The 18,006-nt window shown below is 44.5% G+C and overlaps 1 protein-coding gene across 1 annotated transcript in view; it reads left to right on the forward strand.

The window, feature by feature from the left end:
* col7a1l (collagen type VII alpha 1-like) overlaps positions 1-18,006 on the forward strand; it is a 49,251-nt gene that overhangs the window by 849 nt on the left and 30,396 nt on the right. The window contains exons 2-17 of the mRNA XM_035147765.2: positions 4,224-4,430; positions 7,640-7,820; positions 7,996-8,155; positions 9,339-9,432; positions 11,216-11,389; positions 11,752-11,915; positions 13,411-13,540; positions 13,643-13,759; positions 14,051-14,206; positions 14,681-14,797; positions 14,923-15,069; positions 15,175-15,294; positions 16,172-16,330; positions 16,736-16,849; positions 16,963-17,112; positions 17,593-17,730. Of these exons, the coding sequence (XP_035003656.1) occupies positions 4,355-4,430; positions 7,640-7,820; positions 7,996-8,155; positions 9,339-9,432; positions 11,216-11,389; positions 11,752-11,915; positions 13,411-13,540; positions 13,643-13,759; positions 14,051-14,206; positions 14,681-14,797; positions 14,923-15,069; positions 15,175-15,294; positions 16,172-16,330; positions 16,736-16,849; positions 16,963-17,112; positions 17,593-17,730 (2,197 nt within the window). The 5' untranslated portion in view covers positions 4,224-4,354. The remainder of the gene's footprint in view (positions 1-4,223; positions 4,431-7,639; positions 7,821-7,995; positions 8,156-9,338; positions 9,433-11,215; positions 11,390-11,751; positions 11,916-13,410; positions 13,541-13,642; positions 13,760-14,050; positions 14,207-14,680; positions 14,798-14,922; positions 15,070-15,174; positions 15,295-16,171; positions 16,331-16,735; positions 16,850-16,962; positions 17,113-17,592; positions 17,731-18,006) is intronic.

Below are 18,006 nucleotides of genomic sequence, written 5' to 3' on the forward strand. Positions count from 1 at the left end.
GTGTATGAGTGCATAGGATTTTATTTGAGTCTGTTTTAGCTGTAGATGTTCATGTGTGTCAACAAACTATTATGTATTCTGGAAAGTGTGTGTGCTTGCGTGTGTGTGTGTGTGTGTGAGCGCCTTTTCACTGTTTCCCACCTAAAGGGATAATCCCGCCTGTGAAGTGGTGAGGTGGAAAATATCCTTATGTAGAAATAGCTGACGTCCCGTTAGACTTGCAGGGAAAGCGATGTGTGAACGTGTGTGTGTGTGTGTGTGTGTGTGTGTGTGTGTGTGTGTGTGTGTGTGTGTGTGTGTGTGTGTGTGTGTGTGTGTGTGTGTGTGTGTGTGTGTGTGTGTGTGTGTGTGTGAGAAGACGAGATAGGGACCAGAGCGGGAGCATAAGGGCCGGGGCCAGTAAACTTCATTTTGTTACAGTATTTAATCCTCTTGGCGGCAGTGATAAACTAAAGGCCTCAGACACAATAAACCTGGTTCCTCCCTGGCAAGGCCTGGACACACAGAGCTTATGATCCCAGCAGGGTGTGAGTGATGGCTGCTGTCCTGTACAAGTGTTTTCTGATGATGTGGGGTGTTTACAAGCATATTGTCTTAGTTCCTGACTTGGACTCGTGTGATATTATTGGATGGCAAAGCCTTTCTGTCCATTGGTGGGCCCACTAAAGATTTCATTGATTGCCATAAAACTCTTAAATTCATGGTTAAACTGTGTTAACTCTGGTGACCCCTTGACCTTTGGTCCAGTGCCGTCATCATCAGGTTAGAGAATTTGATTTTTGCACCAAATACCTGCAAAACCAATTCCCATGATCCTCAGTTGGTCTTTGATTGTAGCGCCAATCAATAACTTTTATCATGCATGTTAGTATTGTCGCTGTTTACTTTCAGGTGGGTCTTGCTTTTTAAATCTTTTCAAACTGCAGAAACACATTTGAGCTGCACTAAAACTTCAGGAAGCTTCTCTCCCGTTTGCCCGTGATGATCACGTCGAAGCCCTTGTAAAAACCCTCGGGTTCTGCATACCTGCTGCTTCGCTGAACACCCGCGCAAACCTCTTTGAAAGTCCCGCTGTCGCTTGGATACAAGATATTAACTGTATGCATCTACGCCGGCTGTCAGTCTCGATAAGGCACATTTGAGTCGGCCCTCTCTCTCCGCGCTACAGTAATAAGACGATACGTGCAGAGACACATCTTAGATCTGCGTTGGTATGAGGGGGAGAAGGGTTCAAACCCTGCAGAGGCTCCGTCAGACCAGTTAGACAAATCCCACCCAGGAATAATCTGGAATTCAAACGGATTACCATTTATCTGTTTTTTTTAGTTGGTTATTTTAATAGTTGAAATGTGATCTCATCGGGAAACACTGGAGATTAGGTATCGGTGCACAGCTTGATTAGAGCAACGTGAATCATTAAAGCCGAAAAGAAACCTGCCATGTTTTCATCTCATGTAAAGCAGTTGAGTGAAGGCAGATCTCGCTTTGATGTGTGATGCTTATGAATTTACAACAGCACATGCCCGCACCGTACACACACACACACACACCCACACGCACACACACACACTCGTAGACGTGGGGGTTAGAAAGCTAATGTAAAACATAAGAGCACGAACCATTTCCCTAGATCACAGTTAATGCGTTGAACATGTTGCTCTCCGATGGAAGTTCCTTCATTTCAAACGGGATAATCCTTCACTGCTGCATAGCTCCTTTGCCACCACGTCGTGCACTGATTTAAGTGCTTGATTTACTCTGCCCAGGCATTAATTGCACTCGCTTAACTGGATGTTGTCGTAGTTTGTTGTTTTTGTTCATGCGTTCCTGTTACCTTCACCTCCGTGCTCGCTTTTTAAATGTCACCTCCCGAGCCCTCGGTGACGGATGATACGCGGCCGCGGCGTCTCAGCGGGGACTGAATTGCCTCCACTCAGTGCGTCGTGCCAAGTCAAAAGCTGTAGCTCCGGGGCTAATCTCTTTCATGCTAACCCAAAGTTTCCTCTGTCTGTCGAGGGAAGAGACAGAGGAGGATTTTTTCTGTATCCCCGAGCGTTACTGTACCTCCATTTACTCTCATGGACAGCTAATATTCTGCCTCCATCTAGATTTGCCGTGAAGAACCGCTGTGCTTTGACCGCCGAGGCTCATCCGTCTTGAAATGTCCCCCCCCCCTCCCCGTCCTGATGTTGTTTCTTCCAGAGATCATCTGCGTTCACCTGTCTCCTACACGTCCACGGCTGATAGTGTTTGTCCTGAAGTATCGTTGAAGACAGAGCTAAACTAAAGCGCGTGGAAACAAAATGCTTCAAAAATAAATATGATCGCTGTCGAGCAGGAATTCAAACCCCCACATTTTGCATCACAGATAAAAGTCGGGTATTTGTGTCTGTCCTTGAAATTGTATGTTATCGATATCCCCACACGTGAGTCGGGATAAGAAGTTAACTCCCACCGTGCCTTTTCTCACTATTTTGCAATGCAAGCATGAAACACCAGAACCAGAACATAGCAGAGGGCAGGTGGACACTGTCATTAGACACACTTGGGGTCCATTAGTGCAGATTTGACATGGTGGTAGATTTTCTTTTGGACCGAGTACGCACACAGGCACTGGAAGCGATTATCCGGGCTGTCTCGGCCTAAACCTCTGGAGATAATCGCAGCTGTGAGTTCCGGGGCATCGCAGTGTCGGACAGGTGCATATGGCTCATAGGTTTGAATCACTGGTCCAAACGTCTTTTGCATCTGTGGAATCCTTTAGGAGCTTCCTCGAAACCTTGTCTGGTTGAATTTACTGAACAGGTCAATGCGTTTCCTCTCTTTTCATGTGATGTTCAAGGTGGAGGGCGGCACGGTGGTGCAGCGGCTTGCCTAACAGCAACAGTTTGCATGGGTGACTGTTAGAGATCGAGACTCATCAGGTTGATCAGTTGTTTTTATCCATATTGTGTCTGGAAGCAGCACAAAGTTTGACTTCAATATATCCAGTGTGAACTCATTTTGAAGTCATGGGAGATTTTTCGCTTATTCACACTTCTTTGAGCTTATCAGACATTTCCATACTCACAACATGAGCCTTTCTCGTGTTTAAATGTGTGCGTATGTCTAGGAAAACAAGCCTGAAGGTACATTTTCCCCCCATCGATAAAAAAGTATGAGCAATGTCAACAAAGCAGTGGCATGCGTCCAGCTCAGCCCGCAGGTTGAATCTGGAAGAGGCTCCGACAACGGCAATAGATTATTGGAGTAATTACTTTTAATGTCCGCATTGGTTTACACTTCCCAATAACAGCTTTTAATAACTGGGCTCATACTGGACAGTTTAAAAGCCCCTTTGATGCTTTTATTTCCTCTGTGTCATTGGAATCCGTTGTAAAACTGTTTACACACAACAGCGACGGGAGCCAGGACAACACAGTGCTAACCTGGATATATTGGCCCGTATTAGACCAACTATACAGTGGGTTGTAAATGCAGTGGATAGTAAACACGAGCACGGTGGTGCAGTGGTTAACGCTGTCGCCTCACGGCAGGAAGGTTCCCGGTTCGGTTTGGCACGGGGGGGGTCTTTCTGTGTGGAGTTTGCATGTTCTCCCCATGTCTGCGTGGGTTTTCTCTGGGTTCTCTTCCACCCACAGTCCACAAGGACATGTAGTGGAGACTCTAAGTTGTGCATAGGGGTGAAAGGTTGTTTGTCTCTGTGTGTTGGCCCTGTGGTACCCTGGCAGCCCCACCTCTTGCCCGGTGTCTTGGGTTCAGCTCTAGCCCCAAGCGTGAGCGGTATAGATAATGGATATTAAACAATGCAGCTGCATGAAGAAGTTTATAGATTGTTTATTTAACTAGAATGCACTGAATTGCACACGATCATAAACATGCCAGCTTTTTTTCATCAAGATCTAAGAACTATTCTCTGAGAAATCAACCGAAATTTCCCAAAACACATCCAATGTGTCAAATAAAGTGAAAACAGTCCTGGATCGGCACCAAAACTGAATGGTTTCTTCATTGGGTCATTCCTCACCCCTCCACAAAATCTCACAGAAACTGGTTTGGTAGTTTTTGCTAACAAACAAACGCAGATGAAAACATAATCTCTGAGGCGGAGGTAACAATGTGTTTCTGCAAAAAACAAATTAAAAGTAGCTGATTAAGTTTTTTTATCTTCAAGTGCCTTTAATGACTTTTTCCATCCTCTATTCATTTTTTTATACTTTCAGACAAAAGGAGAGAAGAGTTTGAATTGATGATCGACGAGTGGAATTCAGTAAGGGGATTTGTGAGGAGAAGATCCAGGAGGAGGAGGAGGAGCGGCTGATCGAAGGAGGAAGAGGAGGAGGAGAGGAAGAGTATGGGCTGCTCCTGTGTGTGGATCTTCCTACTGTCCCTGTCTCTCTCCCATCAAAGAGTCACCGCACAAACTGAAGGTAAATGACAACACAAGTTTCTCTGTCCCACACAGCGGCATCACACTTCTTCCCTTTACTTTTTCCTCTTACTCACTCCCTCGCTTACTTATTCATTTATTCAGTGAGTCACCTTTTTCTTCACTTTGTTCCGTGTTTTGCAGTCACTTCCTCCGTGTCAAGCTCCACCTTATGGCGCCATGCGTTGCTTAATTCTGAGTCTGAACCATATGTCTGATTGTCAGAAATGTGCACGGGGCGCATGAATTAGACGACTCAGATGCTCGGGCCACGGAAAGGGCAGATTCTCCATGAACACAGCCTGTGCGGGTGCTCCATCATTAAATCTCCACACCTGGATTGGTACACAGGGGGCAGACGCCCGCCCGGCTCCAGTTACCATCCAGACTGTGTCTAGTCAGGGAATTCAAACATCTGCTGGCCTCATGTACAGTACAGAGCTCGGTCTGCCGGCCTGTCAAACTCAACCCCCCCCCTAGATACAGAGCCTTAGCCTCAGGTGCTATTGGATGTCACCGAAAGGTCAAAGAACCAATGAGAAGTTAGATCTCCTCCACCTGGAGAGCGGTTGGCAGAAAGTGATTGGTAAAGTTGTCGGGCAGAATTATGGGGAGGATAAAAATAGACAGAGGATGTTTTTGAAGCTGCGCCTCCTTTGCAGCGGTTTAATTGACAGTGTTAATTCAAATGCCAGTGGTCAATATTTAATCATAAGGACAGCTTGACACCTTAAAGCTCCATTAATCTACTGTGTACATATATATATATATATATATTTTTTTTAATCGATAACGTCTCAAATGAGCACTGGGAGGGATCCTCAGGGAATCATCTGAACCGTGGAGCTTTTCCAGCCACTTGTAGGTCAGTGTTTTTGCTTTATGGCACAAAATGTTCCTTTCCAGAAGCAGTAAATAGCTGTTTTTTGTTAATATGCTCTGACGAACCTGCAGAGAATAGTTGGCCGCAAAAGCTTTACAAGGGCAACGGGCTTGTGAGCTTCCTCTGGGATATAGAAGTAGTGAATAAAACTGCTAAATAAAAAACATAATATACTCAAGAACTTGTAAAAAATGGTTATTATTACTATACGGTATTACTATCATGTATTTTTTTTGTTCTTCGGTTTTGCTTTAACATTTTACACGACAACACAAATTATTTTCTAGCATCTTTGAGAAGTTAACTAAGATCACAGACCCCCCCTGTCTGAATGACAAGTTGAGCCAAATCAAACATGCAACTCTCAACCCATGACTCTGTGTCCAGCAGGTGCAAATATTTCTACAGTGCAGCCAGTTTATGGCTCCTAAAAGACTCTACTGTTCTCTCTGTGCCTTTGTTTTTTTAACGATATTAGGAACTGCACGAAATTCAAATTGGAAACACGACGTTATGAGACTGATTAGCTTGTTTGTATCCACTGGCACTGACTTGCCCACATGGGGGTATGGCACTGGAAACAGATCCTGAGGGAACGCGCATTTGTCTTGTCGACCATTTGAAACTTTGTCAATATTTGCTCTTTCTATCTTTTCATATTTCCTTGCTTCTCTGAGAGTTTGGGCTCCTCAGCAATTTACTGCAGTTTCTTCTCCTCCTCCTCCTCCTCCTCCTCCTCCTCCTCCTCCTCCTCCTCCCTTCTTCTGTGTGAATAACATCTGAACCTGACGGCCTGTTGAGTTCTCTCGGACTCTGTGATGGTTTACATCTCTTCTCTTGATCTCGTCGGGAGCTAATTGCAGCAGTGCATCATTATTTCTGATGCGTGTTTCTCTCCCGGCAGAATTTTTCTGCAGCACACGCTGAAGCCACTGAGCTACGTCTAATGCGTAAATCGATGGAGGTTTTACACAGACGTGCATACAGCCTTTGCGATATCAGCATAGATAACCTTCAAGAAAGACCATGCCTAATCCCTCAGCATGTGTTGCCTCCTTATCTTAGGCATGTGGTTCTCACCTGCCAGCCCAGACAGACAAACTTCTGGATAATTGATCTTGTTTTCTCCCTCAGTCTGCCTCCGTCTGACAGAGACAAACCTCCAGCTGCTCCGTAGCTTGAAAGCCTCCGCCATATTTCATGTGCTCTTGCAGAAACCTCTGGAGTAGAAAATGTATCCCGGTGAATGGAACAGCCCACATGTGCATGCCGGGGCGGTCGGCTGCCTACATGGGACTGGGACTGGGAAGGATGGACATTGTTGAATCCTGGGAATCAGCATCAGTGTTGAATCCATCTGCAGAAACAATCCCAAAAATTGAATTCCCAACAATATCTAGTTTCCCTCTGTGCGTGAGGGGGAACACAATGTCAGGTCGCCGGTGGGCTGGAGACACATGTCACCCCCAGTGCATCCTGGGATGACCGCCAAGGGAAGAGGGGCGAGATAATGGAGGGGAGAGAGCTTGGCTAATGAAACAGAGGACGTAGCGGAGAAGCGTATAGTTATCACTTACCAAACAATCAGCGGCGCCAATCTCTTTTATTCGCCAGTCTAATCAATGCTGTCGTCACTGTGGTTTATTGCATATGTAATGCCAGTATATTGATTTGGTGGGTGTTTGCGGACACAGCAGATTTCTGTCTGGAGTGTGTGGGAATGAGTGCAGGCCTTTGCATCAGGAGATTCCAGAGCTTAGGCGTGTGTGTGTGTGTGTGTGTGTGTGTGTGTGTGTGTGTGTGTGTGTGTGTGTGTGTGTGTGTGTGTGTGTGTGTGTGTGTGTGTGTGTGTGTGTGTGTGTGTGGCTTCTCAACGCCATGTTAAAAAGCATCTGGATCCTCCCACATGCAGCACATCTTTATCCAAAATGTGATTGTTTGCGTGAGCGAGGAGACTGACCCTGATTTTCGGGTGCGTTTACCTTATTATTCTAAGCGTTCCTCAACGCTCCACTAAAGTTTTATTGCTGGAGTGCTCAGAATATTGATAGTCTCTTTGGCTCACTTGTGTCTCATTAAACATTCATGAGGATTTGCGTGGTGCTCTGGCAGCAGAGCAGAGGCAAAGGATGGGAGGATCCTCAACAGGATGGAACAAGACTGCTATCTGGTGGTCAGCTGGGGAATAAAACACATCTTTAGGGCAACAGTTGAATCCTTAAACCTTAAAAAAAGATTTACTTTGCATTTAACTCTTTGTCAGATCCTTGCTTCTTCCTCCTTTTGTACTCACGCACTCACTGATTCATCCGTTCTTCTCCCCTCAGCATGCAGGACGGTGGTGCAGGCAGACATAGTTTTTCTGGTGGACGTCTCGTGGAGTGTGGGTCAGACCGGCTTCTCCAGAGTTAAAGGCTTCATCTCGGCCGTGATCTCCTCCTTCCGGGACAGTGTGGTGGGAGCCGAGGGGGTCCGCTTCGGCGTCACTGTCTTTGGGGATGTCCCGAGGTGACACTCAAGCACAAGCACTAACACAGTTTTGTGAAAATCCCTTGAACTCTGATATTCTGGGAAAACAAATAAAAGCTGAATAATCCACTCACCTAACAATGTTCGTAGTAGTTGCTCCATCACGTCCACAGTCTTCTCTGTAATCCTTCCCTCGGTAATCCTCCCCTTGCAGGATGCGGATCGCTCTGACAGACTATAGTTCCCTGGAGGAGGTGCTCAGAGCCATCAGGGACCTCCCGTACGACGGTGGATCCAGGAGGATGGGTTCTGCCCTCCAGTATCTGGTCGACCCTGTTTTCAGCCCCGCCATCAGTCGGGATCACGCCCCAAAGGTACGACACCTCACCCAGAGGGATGTGATCATGTGATGTACCCATCGAGGGTACCGGCCGATACCACAGAAGTTCCATACGCTCATTAAAAACTGAAGCGTGATCTTATTTGTGTACACGTTTCTCAAAGTGTGGATACACAAGCACCAGGCAAACCGCTGATTTGACATCACAACCCACTAAGACTGTTGCTTCCACCCGGCCGGCAACATGCATGTTCCCTACGGTTCAGTCCCACTGGGAAGGCAAATAACTATCAGCAGTCTGCATGTGTGCTCCACAGGACGCAATGGAAAAACAAACCAAACTAACTGTTCTCCTATTTCCACACAGCCGTGAATCTGATTCAACCATATAGTGACAAACTGAGATGCACCGGCAACAGACTTGTATTTGTCTTTTTCTTTGGGTTTAAATTGGCGATTCAGTGGCTGTGGATAAGTGGTGACATTAACCTGATCAGCCAGATGCTCAAGGACCTGCTCTGAATCTGAACTGCTGCTGGTCCCAATCTTGAGACTTAAACCAGACACAATAATCAGCGATTTAACTAAATGTATCATCTAATAGGTGCCTCTCGAATTAGCAAATTCCCTTTGTTTCCAACAGATCTCCATTTTCAGTTTGCTCCATCCCTCTGACAGTCTGTGGTGTGGTCTCACAGCTGGTTAGCATTCCGGTCGACTCAGCACACTCGACGTGGGAAGGCAGAGAATTGGGGATTTATCAGATTTATTAAATTCTAGAGCCAGAAATCAGCAGCTGCGTTCTCACATTGATGCTTTCGAGCCTCCGCCGTCATTGACTGAGCGCTGAACTTTAAATGAACCGAGTACACTTTTTGCGTAATGAGCAAATTATCGGTCTCATTCGCGAGCCGGCATCCTTGAATTTAGATTTGTTTTAACTGATGTATTTAATTATGAGCCAAACTATGTCAAAAGTCCATAGAGGCTTTTATGAGCAAGGCTGCTATGTCTATGAAGACTGAAGATTAACATCCTGTTAACAATGGGGAAAACTTGTTCTCTAGCACTTCTTACTTTGCAAATTTGAATAAAGAAACCGGATATTTGACAAATGACATCCACTGACATTAAAATCACAATATTCTAACTATTCTCCTGTATATGTCATGTTGAATGACTCCTCTAATGTAATTCCCTCTCTTCCCTGAGCACAGATTGCAGTTTTGATCACAAATGGACCTTCGGACGAACAAGTTGACGCCACAGCCACAGCTGCGGCTGACAACGGCATTTCCCTCTTTGCAGTAGGTGAGTGTGTGAATTCCTTCAACATCCCCAGTGCGGCGACCCTTCAGATTTTTATCCGAGCTCTGCCGCCTCTTATCATCAGTGTTTGCAGTTGGAAATTCATGTCCTGTACATTGGAATTCATTGGATTCAGTGTGGGTACTTGTGAGTATGTGTGAGATTGTTGTTTGTCTGAGCACAGTCATGCAGGATTATGCAGAATCCAGAGTCCTTACTGGATGTTTGGTGCCCATTGTGATACCAATTTCAGGGAGTAACACAAATTATAATATCAATACATATATAAATATACCCTTGGTATACCTGGGTACACTCTGGACTGGTAACCAGTCTATCACAGGGTAGATATAACACATGATATATCTATGATAGGTAGATCCTGACCAATATGGATTTTGGGGGGCCGCTCTTGATACTGATATATCAGCTGTTAAACACATTATAACTAATATAGTCTACGATGTTTTTATATAACTCTTATGACAAAGAAATTAAATTGTGGCTTGATATTTTACAGTTTAAACATGAACTTAAATGACTTTAAATAAAAAGAAAATGTATAGAACTTCAATCAAGGAAATTAACATATTCTTTGTGTAAAATACAAACATGAATGCAAATCTTTTTGACATTGTTTATTCTGTAAAATAAAAGTTTACATACTGGCTCACATACATGCAGATACCAATATGCATGTGGAGTCATATCAGGTTCTTGTAATGGGCCAAATACTGGTTGCTAAAATCTGCTGACCAGTATATTGTTCTGGTTTTAGTTTGCACTTAATACATGTATGTAATGTAATAACAAACATAAAAGCCCCTCCTCAATGTGTATGTAGGAATAAGTGAGTGATTAATTCAGCTTTTACTCCAGCATGTGTTTCACCTCCAAGTTTACTTACACACATCTCACCCCCCCTCTCTCCTACACACATGCATAAAGCACACAAGCACACGACTCACTCCCCCCTCTGCTGGGAGCGGTGCAATAATTACTGCTCATTAGCCGATGCTGTGCTAATCGCAGCCATTTTTCATCAGGCGATTCGGTGTCCCCCTCCCCCCCCCCATCTGCACCTCTGACACCGAGGCGTGCTCCTTTCGTTCATCATTCCTGCAGAGAGCTGGCTCCACACGCCTCTCGTGTACTAGTGGGAAGCCAATGAGCCTGTGTAGCACGAATAAGGCTGGATATGGCAATGTGGGACTGACATGCGTGTTCTGTACATACAGGAAAAACACATGCACATTTATATTATCTGTGTGAGGCCTAAATTACGACAGTCATCTCCTTCTATTTGAATTTTATCTTTCTTCCTTTAAGTATGTTTTGGAGCCCAGAAAGGGTGTTTGTCACACACACACACACACACACACACACACACACACACACACACACACACACACACACACACACACACACACACACACACACACACACACACACACACACACACACACACACACACATAACTTGAGATAGGACTAAGCCTGAGAGTTTATAACATGCATCTTCATCATGGGAGTCTGCAGCTTTTTTATAGTTTGGAATAAACCACTAAAAATGCAACAGCTCCCCCTTGTGATGTCTGTGTGAAGGTATGTGGAGAAAACACAAACAGAGAGGAAGTCAAACATTGGAATGACTTGTTTTCAAATGTTTTTATCCTCCCGTCCTGTCGCATTATTCTCAATATTACTGTTTTTTTAAAATATCATGGGACTGAGCATTTGAAGGCAAACTGCTGCTGTATCACACTCCTGGTTTCTCCTGTTTCCAGGTGTGTGGGGAGCGGATGAATCGGAGCTGAGGAGGATTGTAGCCCAGCCCCACGAGGAGCACCTCCTGCTGGCTGCTGACTACTCCCTGCTGGAGCCGGTCCTTCCCAAACTGTCCCGCAGAGTGTGCGTCACAGCTTCCGAACCACCACGTCCTGTGAAAACTTCCCAACCTGGTGAGTTCAATTAAAGGAAAATGAGATTGTAGTCTTAAGTTGTGTAGCTGCCTTCAAATTGCATTGGCCCCTTGGTCTGGTTTCCAGGCAGAGCCCTCATGCTGACAGCTGATGCGTTTTTATATAGATGAATTGCATCTTATAAACCATGTAACATGTTATAAAATGTGAAAAATGGATTTGTTTTATTTTACACTGCACTGAAGCTTTTCTCATTAAGATGGATTTATCTTTCACACCAGCTTCATGCAAAGACCAGCATTTGCATTTTTTCCTTTTCCCATGTGCATTTCCCCCTCACTCATACACTTTTATGTATTTGTACATTTCCTCATCCATCTTCCCACACCTCCCACCTCCAGTTGAGGAGCGTGTGGTCGGCCCCAGAGACCTGCAGGTCAGTGAGTTTGCCCACAGCTCCCTCAGACTGACGTGGAGCCAGGCCACAGGCGACGTCACCGGCTATCGCCTCCTGGTCGCCCCTCTCACCTCCAGGGGGCAGCTCCTCCCGCTGCAGCAGAGACAGGTGAGGGACCACTGGACTCTACAACTGATAATTGATGATGTGACCATTTGTTGTAGGTCAGAGTATAGATGCAGTGGAACTTAGACTTTTAAAGTTAAGTTTATAACCTGAAGTTCAGACCTTAAAATGAAGCATGAAGGCGAATGACACATTGTGCTGAAGGGGCTGGAGGAAATAACATTGACGGATATGGGATTTGAGGGTTTGATGGAGCACCTGACACGTCTATGAATCCTTCTGTAATATAACGTTTCCCTCCATTTGATAAAGATTGATTTCCTGCTGAAAAACATTCACATCGTCCGTCATTTCTTCAGGGAGGTCATGTTCATCCTCAGGTGCGCTTTACGTCCTCACGATCCCAGCGACCTGTCATCTCTGCCCCGAACTCAGAACTGCAGGTCACATGCACTGAGCTGAAATTCACTGAGTCATCGCTCGGTGCCGAGTTACTGGGCAACGCCATCGCCACGAGATTGCATTAGTGGGATGAACATCAACAGTGGGGATTTTTGTATTTGAAGGTCAACACAAAAAAGTTGTGCCAAGTAATTATCATTAGTTCAGTAAATCTATTTTGCTTAATTATATAAAATTAAATAGCACAAATTTAAAGCAGTTTTACCCACTGCCACCCACTTTCTTTGAAGGCTGCATTTCATATTGCGCTTTTCTAGTCTTATTGACCATTCAAGTCAGATTCATCCATTCACCCAGGGACCAAACCACCAAAAAACTGTTTAGTGGACGACCCACTCACACCCCTGAGCCGCAGTCACACACCATTCATTATTATGAGAGGAATCATTACATTTGAGTGACGAAAAGTCGCATTAAATTGTTCCATACACATTTTCTGATAACGCCAACAAGTCTCAGCAAATTACAAACCCTCTCTTTCAGGACAGATGGTTTAAGATGGAACCCCTGCTGAATTGTAATGTAGACCCTGTTCTAAACTTGACACGGTTATTTCTGTGGTGCACGAGAAACTTAATCAAGTTAATTGAAGGAAATACTTAAAGTTGATAATGCCATTAAATATTTGTTGTTGAGTTAATTCAAAAATCATATTTGAGCGGGGGATTATCAATTTTTCGTTTTTTTAGAATGTGTCTATTGCTTTTCAACAACATCCCCGCTGTGATTGTGATTGTGTGTTTTCGTGATACTGCTGCAGTTGTGCTCTGGAGAGAATCATGTTCCAGACGGACAGGAGGAATATTATGTTCTCTGCATCATAAGGCACAATATGACTCAATTTAAATATAATGGAGAAGAGAGAATTGGATAGAAGTGTAAACAAAGCATAAGGATACTTTATTCAAGCTGTTCAGAAGAGTATCCCTGTGTCATTGCATTGGGTCTGGGTGTTTCATCTACTCCGATTCAATCTGTCTTGATCAGTCACGCGCACGCACGCACGCGCCGCGGCACGCACGCACGCACGCACACACGCACGCTGAGCCCTTGTTTTCCTGCTGTTGTGTGACAGATCGATCTGAAGGCAGACGTGAGCACAGCACTGGTCCCAGATCTGAATCCTAAAACAGACTATTCCTTTACCGTCTATGCCGTCTACCCCAACCTCATAGGAGACTCTGTGACCATCACCGGTCAGACAAGTAGGTGTCACACAAAAGTACATTCTCCTGAACCTGTTCGAAAATACAAATTCTATATGCGTGAGTGTGCACGTGTATTTTCAAAGTCTCGCTCTCTTTTAGCCCCTTTACCCCAGGTGTCAAACTTCCGTGTGATCGAGGAGGGTTTGTTCTCGCTGCGTCTGGGCTGGACGCCTCCTGTAGGGAAGCTCAACGGATTCAAGCTCTTCATCCCAAGATGTATGCTAACATTGCACCATGCAGCTATTATCATCTGACCCGAACTACTGTAGAGACTTATGTCAATATGAAGTATTTCAGAGTATGGATAGATACCCCTTATTTGAAGTGACACTTGACTTCATTTAGCCGTGTTTAACTCGGATATATTTGCTGAATGGAAACCATCGTCAGTTCTGCTGCCTTTCACCTACTTAATCTCACACAAGGCAGCCAGCACCACAGAAACAATCCGTTTGAAAGGTATACTTCCTGCTTATTGATTTGTTTGTATTTATGGTTGTTTTGCAGCCAACCGACCGGGATTTATTTACGAGCAGCTGCTTCCTGGCGACACCTCCTCTCACGTGATTGACAGCCTGGACGAGGACAAGAAGTACACTATCAATATCTACGCCGATTTCCCGCAGGGAACAGGCGAAACAGTTTCAATAGTGGGCAAGACGTGTAAGTTTAATGACCTGAGTCAAAAGGCCATTATAATGGTCATTTACATAAACAAGGAACACACCCAGGTCTCTTTATTTAGTGATTGTAACACTTTTAATTATTAATTACTCTGAACGTGGAACTGATCCACAACAGGACAAAGTTATGTATTAGTTCTCAAGAAATAAAATATAAGAAAGCCAAGGTGTAGTACCACAATATATCCACAGAGGGGTGATGTTGTTGTACGTATAAATACCAGTAAGCATTAGGTCTGTTACATATATACAAATATACATCTACTTTTATTTCATGCTGCACTAGACAGATGTATCTGGGGCCTGTGTTTTGATACAGATTTATAGAAATAAAAGATTTCATTACATTACTTCAATCAACCGCACTTTCTGTCACCATTATGGTTTTGTGGCCCACCAAGTCAAATGAAACATTACATTTACGTTTGTGTGTTTGATGGGTTGTGTTTAACAGTGAAGCTGGTGCCAGTTCAGCAGTTCCTGGTCCAAAACGCCACCACAGACACCGTCCAGGCGCGGTGGACTTCAGTCAGGGGCGCCTCAGGATATCGTCTAACGTGGGCTTCTCCAGGTTCCGTGTTTACACTCATGTTTTTTATATATTAGAGCTTAATCTTTTATAGTAACCTTAAAGTAAACTATGATGATGATACTGCTGCTAATTCATGACGTTCACATTCATTTTTTGTCTTTTAGATGATCACATAGAGAACATAAACCTTGGGGACAATTTTAACTTCTACATGATCCAGGGCCTCCACGCAGGCTCTGACTACACCATCACCATCAACCCCATCTTTGGAGACACTGAGGGCCCCGTCACCGCCACCAAAGCCAAGACATGTAACTAGAGTGTTTACAATAAAGTACATAAAGGCATGCATGAGCGGTTACAGTATGAAAATCATAGGAGAAAGGAATCACCTTTGTGATTTGTCCCTGTGTCAGTGGAGAGCAGCGCAGTCCAGACCCTGAAGGTGTCGGCTGTGACCACCAGCTCTGCCGTCATCTCGTGGAACAGCGTCCCCGGGGCCACAGGATACAGACTCGCCTGGGGACCCACCCCAGGTAAATCACATGTTTTAGACCTACTTCTATTTACATCACACAACAATGTTCATATGGTGATAAAGTTCTGTTCTGTGCATTTTTTTAAAGATACAGCATGCAGACCCATAATGCATTGCAGGAATACATTGAAATGCAAATCAATAGAAATCTTAGGAGAAGTGAAAGAAGGGCAAGATGGCTCACGAAGAGTATTTAAGATTCAGTCAAAGATGAAGCAGAACATACGTTTTTTAGTTTACTCTATGATGCACAATAATGTAACTCTGCTTATCCGTGTTTAGTTTGTCTAAGAACAGCAGAATCCTAATTGTCTGGGTGGTTGAGCGGGTTCCTCTCGTAAAAGACAGTCAGAGACATATGTTTTGTATGATATGTATTAAGCCACTGTGAGATAATAGTTTCTTAATTCCTATTTTCCACCACAGACAGTTAACTTTTACTGCATTTTGCCGGAGAAAGTTAACTTTTCAATTAGAATCTGTGGGGCGGCAGTCCCGGCGAAATTTAGGTGTCAGCTGGATAACAGTGACAGTTTTGTTATTTTGTATGAATTAGCCAAGTGGGAGGATGTAAACGTCAGAGAGAAGAAGAGTAAAGGACACATTCATGCTCTTATTATTTCCTTAGTGACAGACTCAGTTTGCCAAGAGCTTTTGAAACGACTCTGCTTTTACCTTAGACACATCTACACCTCCACCGGTCTGCCAGCAGGATGTGACAGATGGGACGGGCACTCCCTTTGATGAAATACAAATGTTGGGAACACAGTAGGAGGATGTTGTTTGCAGGGGAGGAGGCACTGGCGCTGAGCCAGAGCTACACTGGAGCGATAATCAATTCAAAGCAACAGGAACTCTATTATCTGTGTTTACAGAGTTTACCGGGCGGGACCGTCCCAGGCAGTTGGCTTTGAATGGCAGCACCACGGACCACCATCTGAAGAACGTGGCCCATGATACAGAGTATGTCCTGACTCTCTACGTGTTGTTTGGATCCCTGGTGGGACCGGGTATCAGCGCCACCTTCAGAACCTGTGAGTATCAGGGTTGTTGGAGCTCTGAATGGACTCGCACCATCCACAGTCGTCCTGTTCCTCTCTTTACAAAGTACTGTCATTCATCCAGCAACTATGACGCCTGTCTATGACGCTTGTCTTTGAGTTGTCTTTGTTTGATTGACAAGTCGTGGGCCTATTGTCACATGTGGTACGTGCCATTGAGCCCCAGTCACTGTTATTTTAACTTGACCTATTTTTCCCTCACTTCTCTGGCACAAAACTCTAATACAAAATATTACACCTTTTCCAATTCATAAAACTTCAAAGATAATCAGTATTATTAGTCCCAGGAAATTAATCTGCACACATGTACCTTAGTTCTCAATGGCACAGAGCAAATAGTGTCATTAACGGGCTCTTGATGTTTCTTCCTCTTCTCAGCTCCTCTGGGCTACGTGTCCAACTTCAAGGTGACGTCCCACACCAGCACGTCCATAGATGTGGAGTGGAGTCCCATCGTAGGGGCCACGGAGTACAAACTCACCTGGGACACAGGTAATGTCTTTAACCTTGGCTTCTTCTACTACAGCCTTTACGTTATAAACCAAAACTTCCCTTTATGAGGAAATACCAGTCATGTTTATGTATAAGTGGCTGTGCCCCTGCAGATGACAGCAGCCTGCAGTCCCGTTACCTGGACCGCAGTGTTCTCTTCCACCGCATCGAGGACTTGAACCCGCAGTCCACCCACACTATCACCATCTCTGCAGTGTACGGCAACTCGGAGGGACCAGAACTCTCCTTGTCTCAGCTCACAGGTACAGAAGAGAAGTGAGCTCTCACACTTTATCTTTACTTATTAATGATTCATCTGAGGATTTTAAAGGGGTTTTGTGCAGCTGTGCAGCCCATTGTAATTAAATGGGCAGGCACGGGGAAGCTCTCCATCCCGTGCCGCGGCGCCCATGTGGTTCCTTCGTCTGACTGACGTGTCATGTATTTTTGGTTTTCCCGTTTTAACCACAGTTCCTGCCGCTGTCACTTGTAGTCGCAGGGCTGCTATCGTTCTATCACTGTCTGAGTCAATGTGTGGGCCAAGTTTGTTTCACTGATAAATGGTAGGGTGTGTGGGGGGGAAGCCATACCAGCTCATCCAGCTCAGACATTTTGGATACGTCTTTTCTTTTTTTTTTTGCATCGTGATTTCAACTGACAATATTTATATGATATTAAATTAGACAATGATGCAAATAACATCAGTTGTTATGTTATATATATATGTGGTGTTTTTTTTCCAGCTGCTGTCTCGGACTCAGAGCCGATCCAGGCAGTGAGGAAACTGAAGGTCGTGGACATTGGAGTGAACTTCTTCACCCTGTCCTGGAGCAAAACACCAGGGGCTTCTGGGTACAAAATCTCCTGGATCCCCTTCCTGGGTAAGAGACCACCCACTTTTAAACAGTAAACCATGTGTGCTGACACAGTATTATGGTAAAACCTGAGAAATGGACATTTGTAACCATTAAAATGTTTATTAAATGTTTAATTTATTCATTTATATGTATAGAATTTAAATTTACGCACTAAAAACCTTAAGGTTTCTTGGATATTTGCTTCATTTTTTAAATAAACCTACTTCTTACATAATAGTAAAATGTCTCAGCTCACAGTTTAAACGTTGTGTGAGGTTCAACCATAAATGAGTAAACAAT

The sequence above is a fragment of the Hippoglossus stenolepis genome, chromosome 22 (assembly GCF_022539355.2).
Source record: "Hippoglossus stenolepis isolate QCI-W04-F060 chromosome 22, HSTE1.2, whole genome shotgun sequence".
In the NCBI taxonomy this organism is placed as follows: Eukaryota; Metazoa; Chordata; class Actinopteri; order Pleuronectiformes; family Pleuronectidae; genus Hippoglossus; species Hippoglossus stenolepis.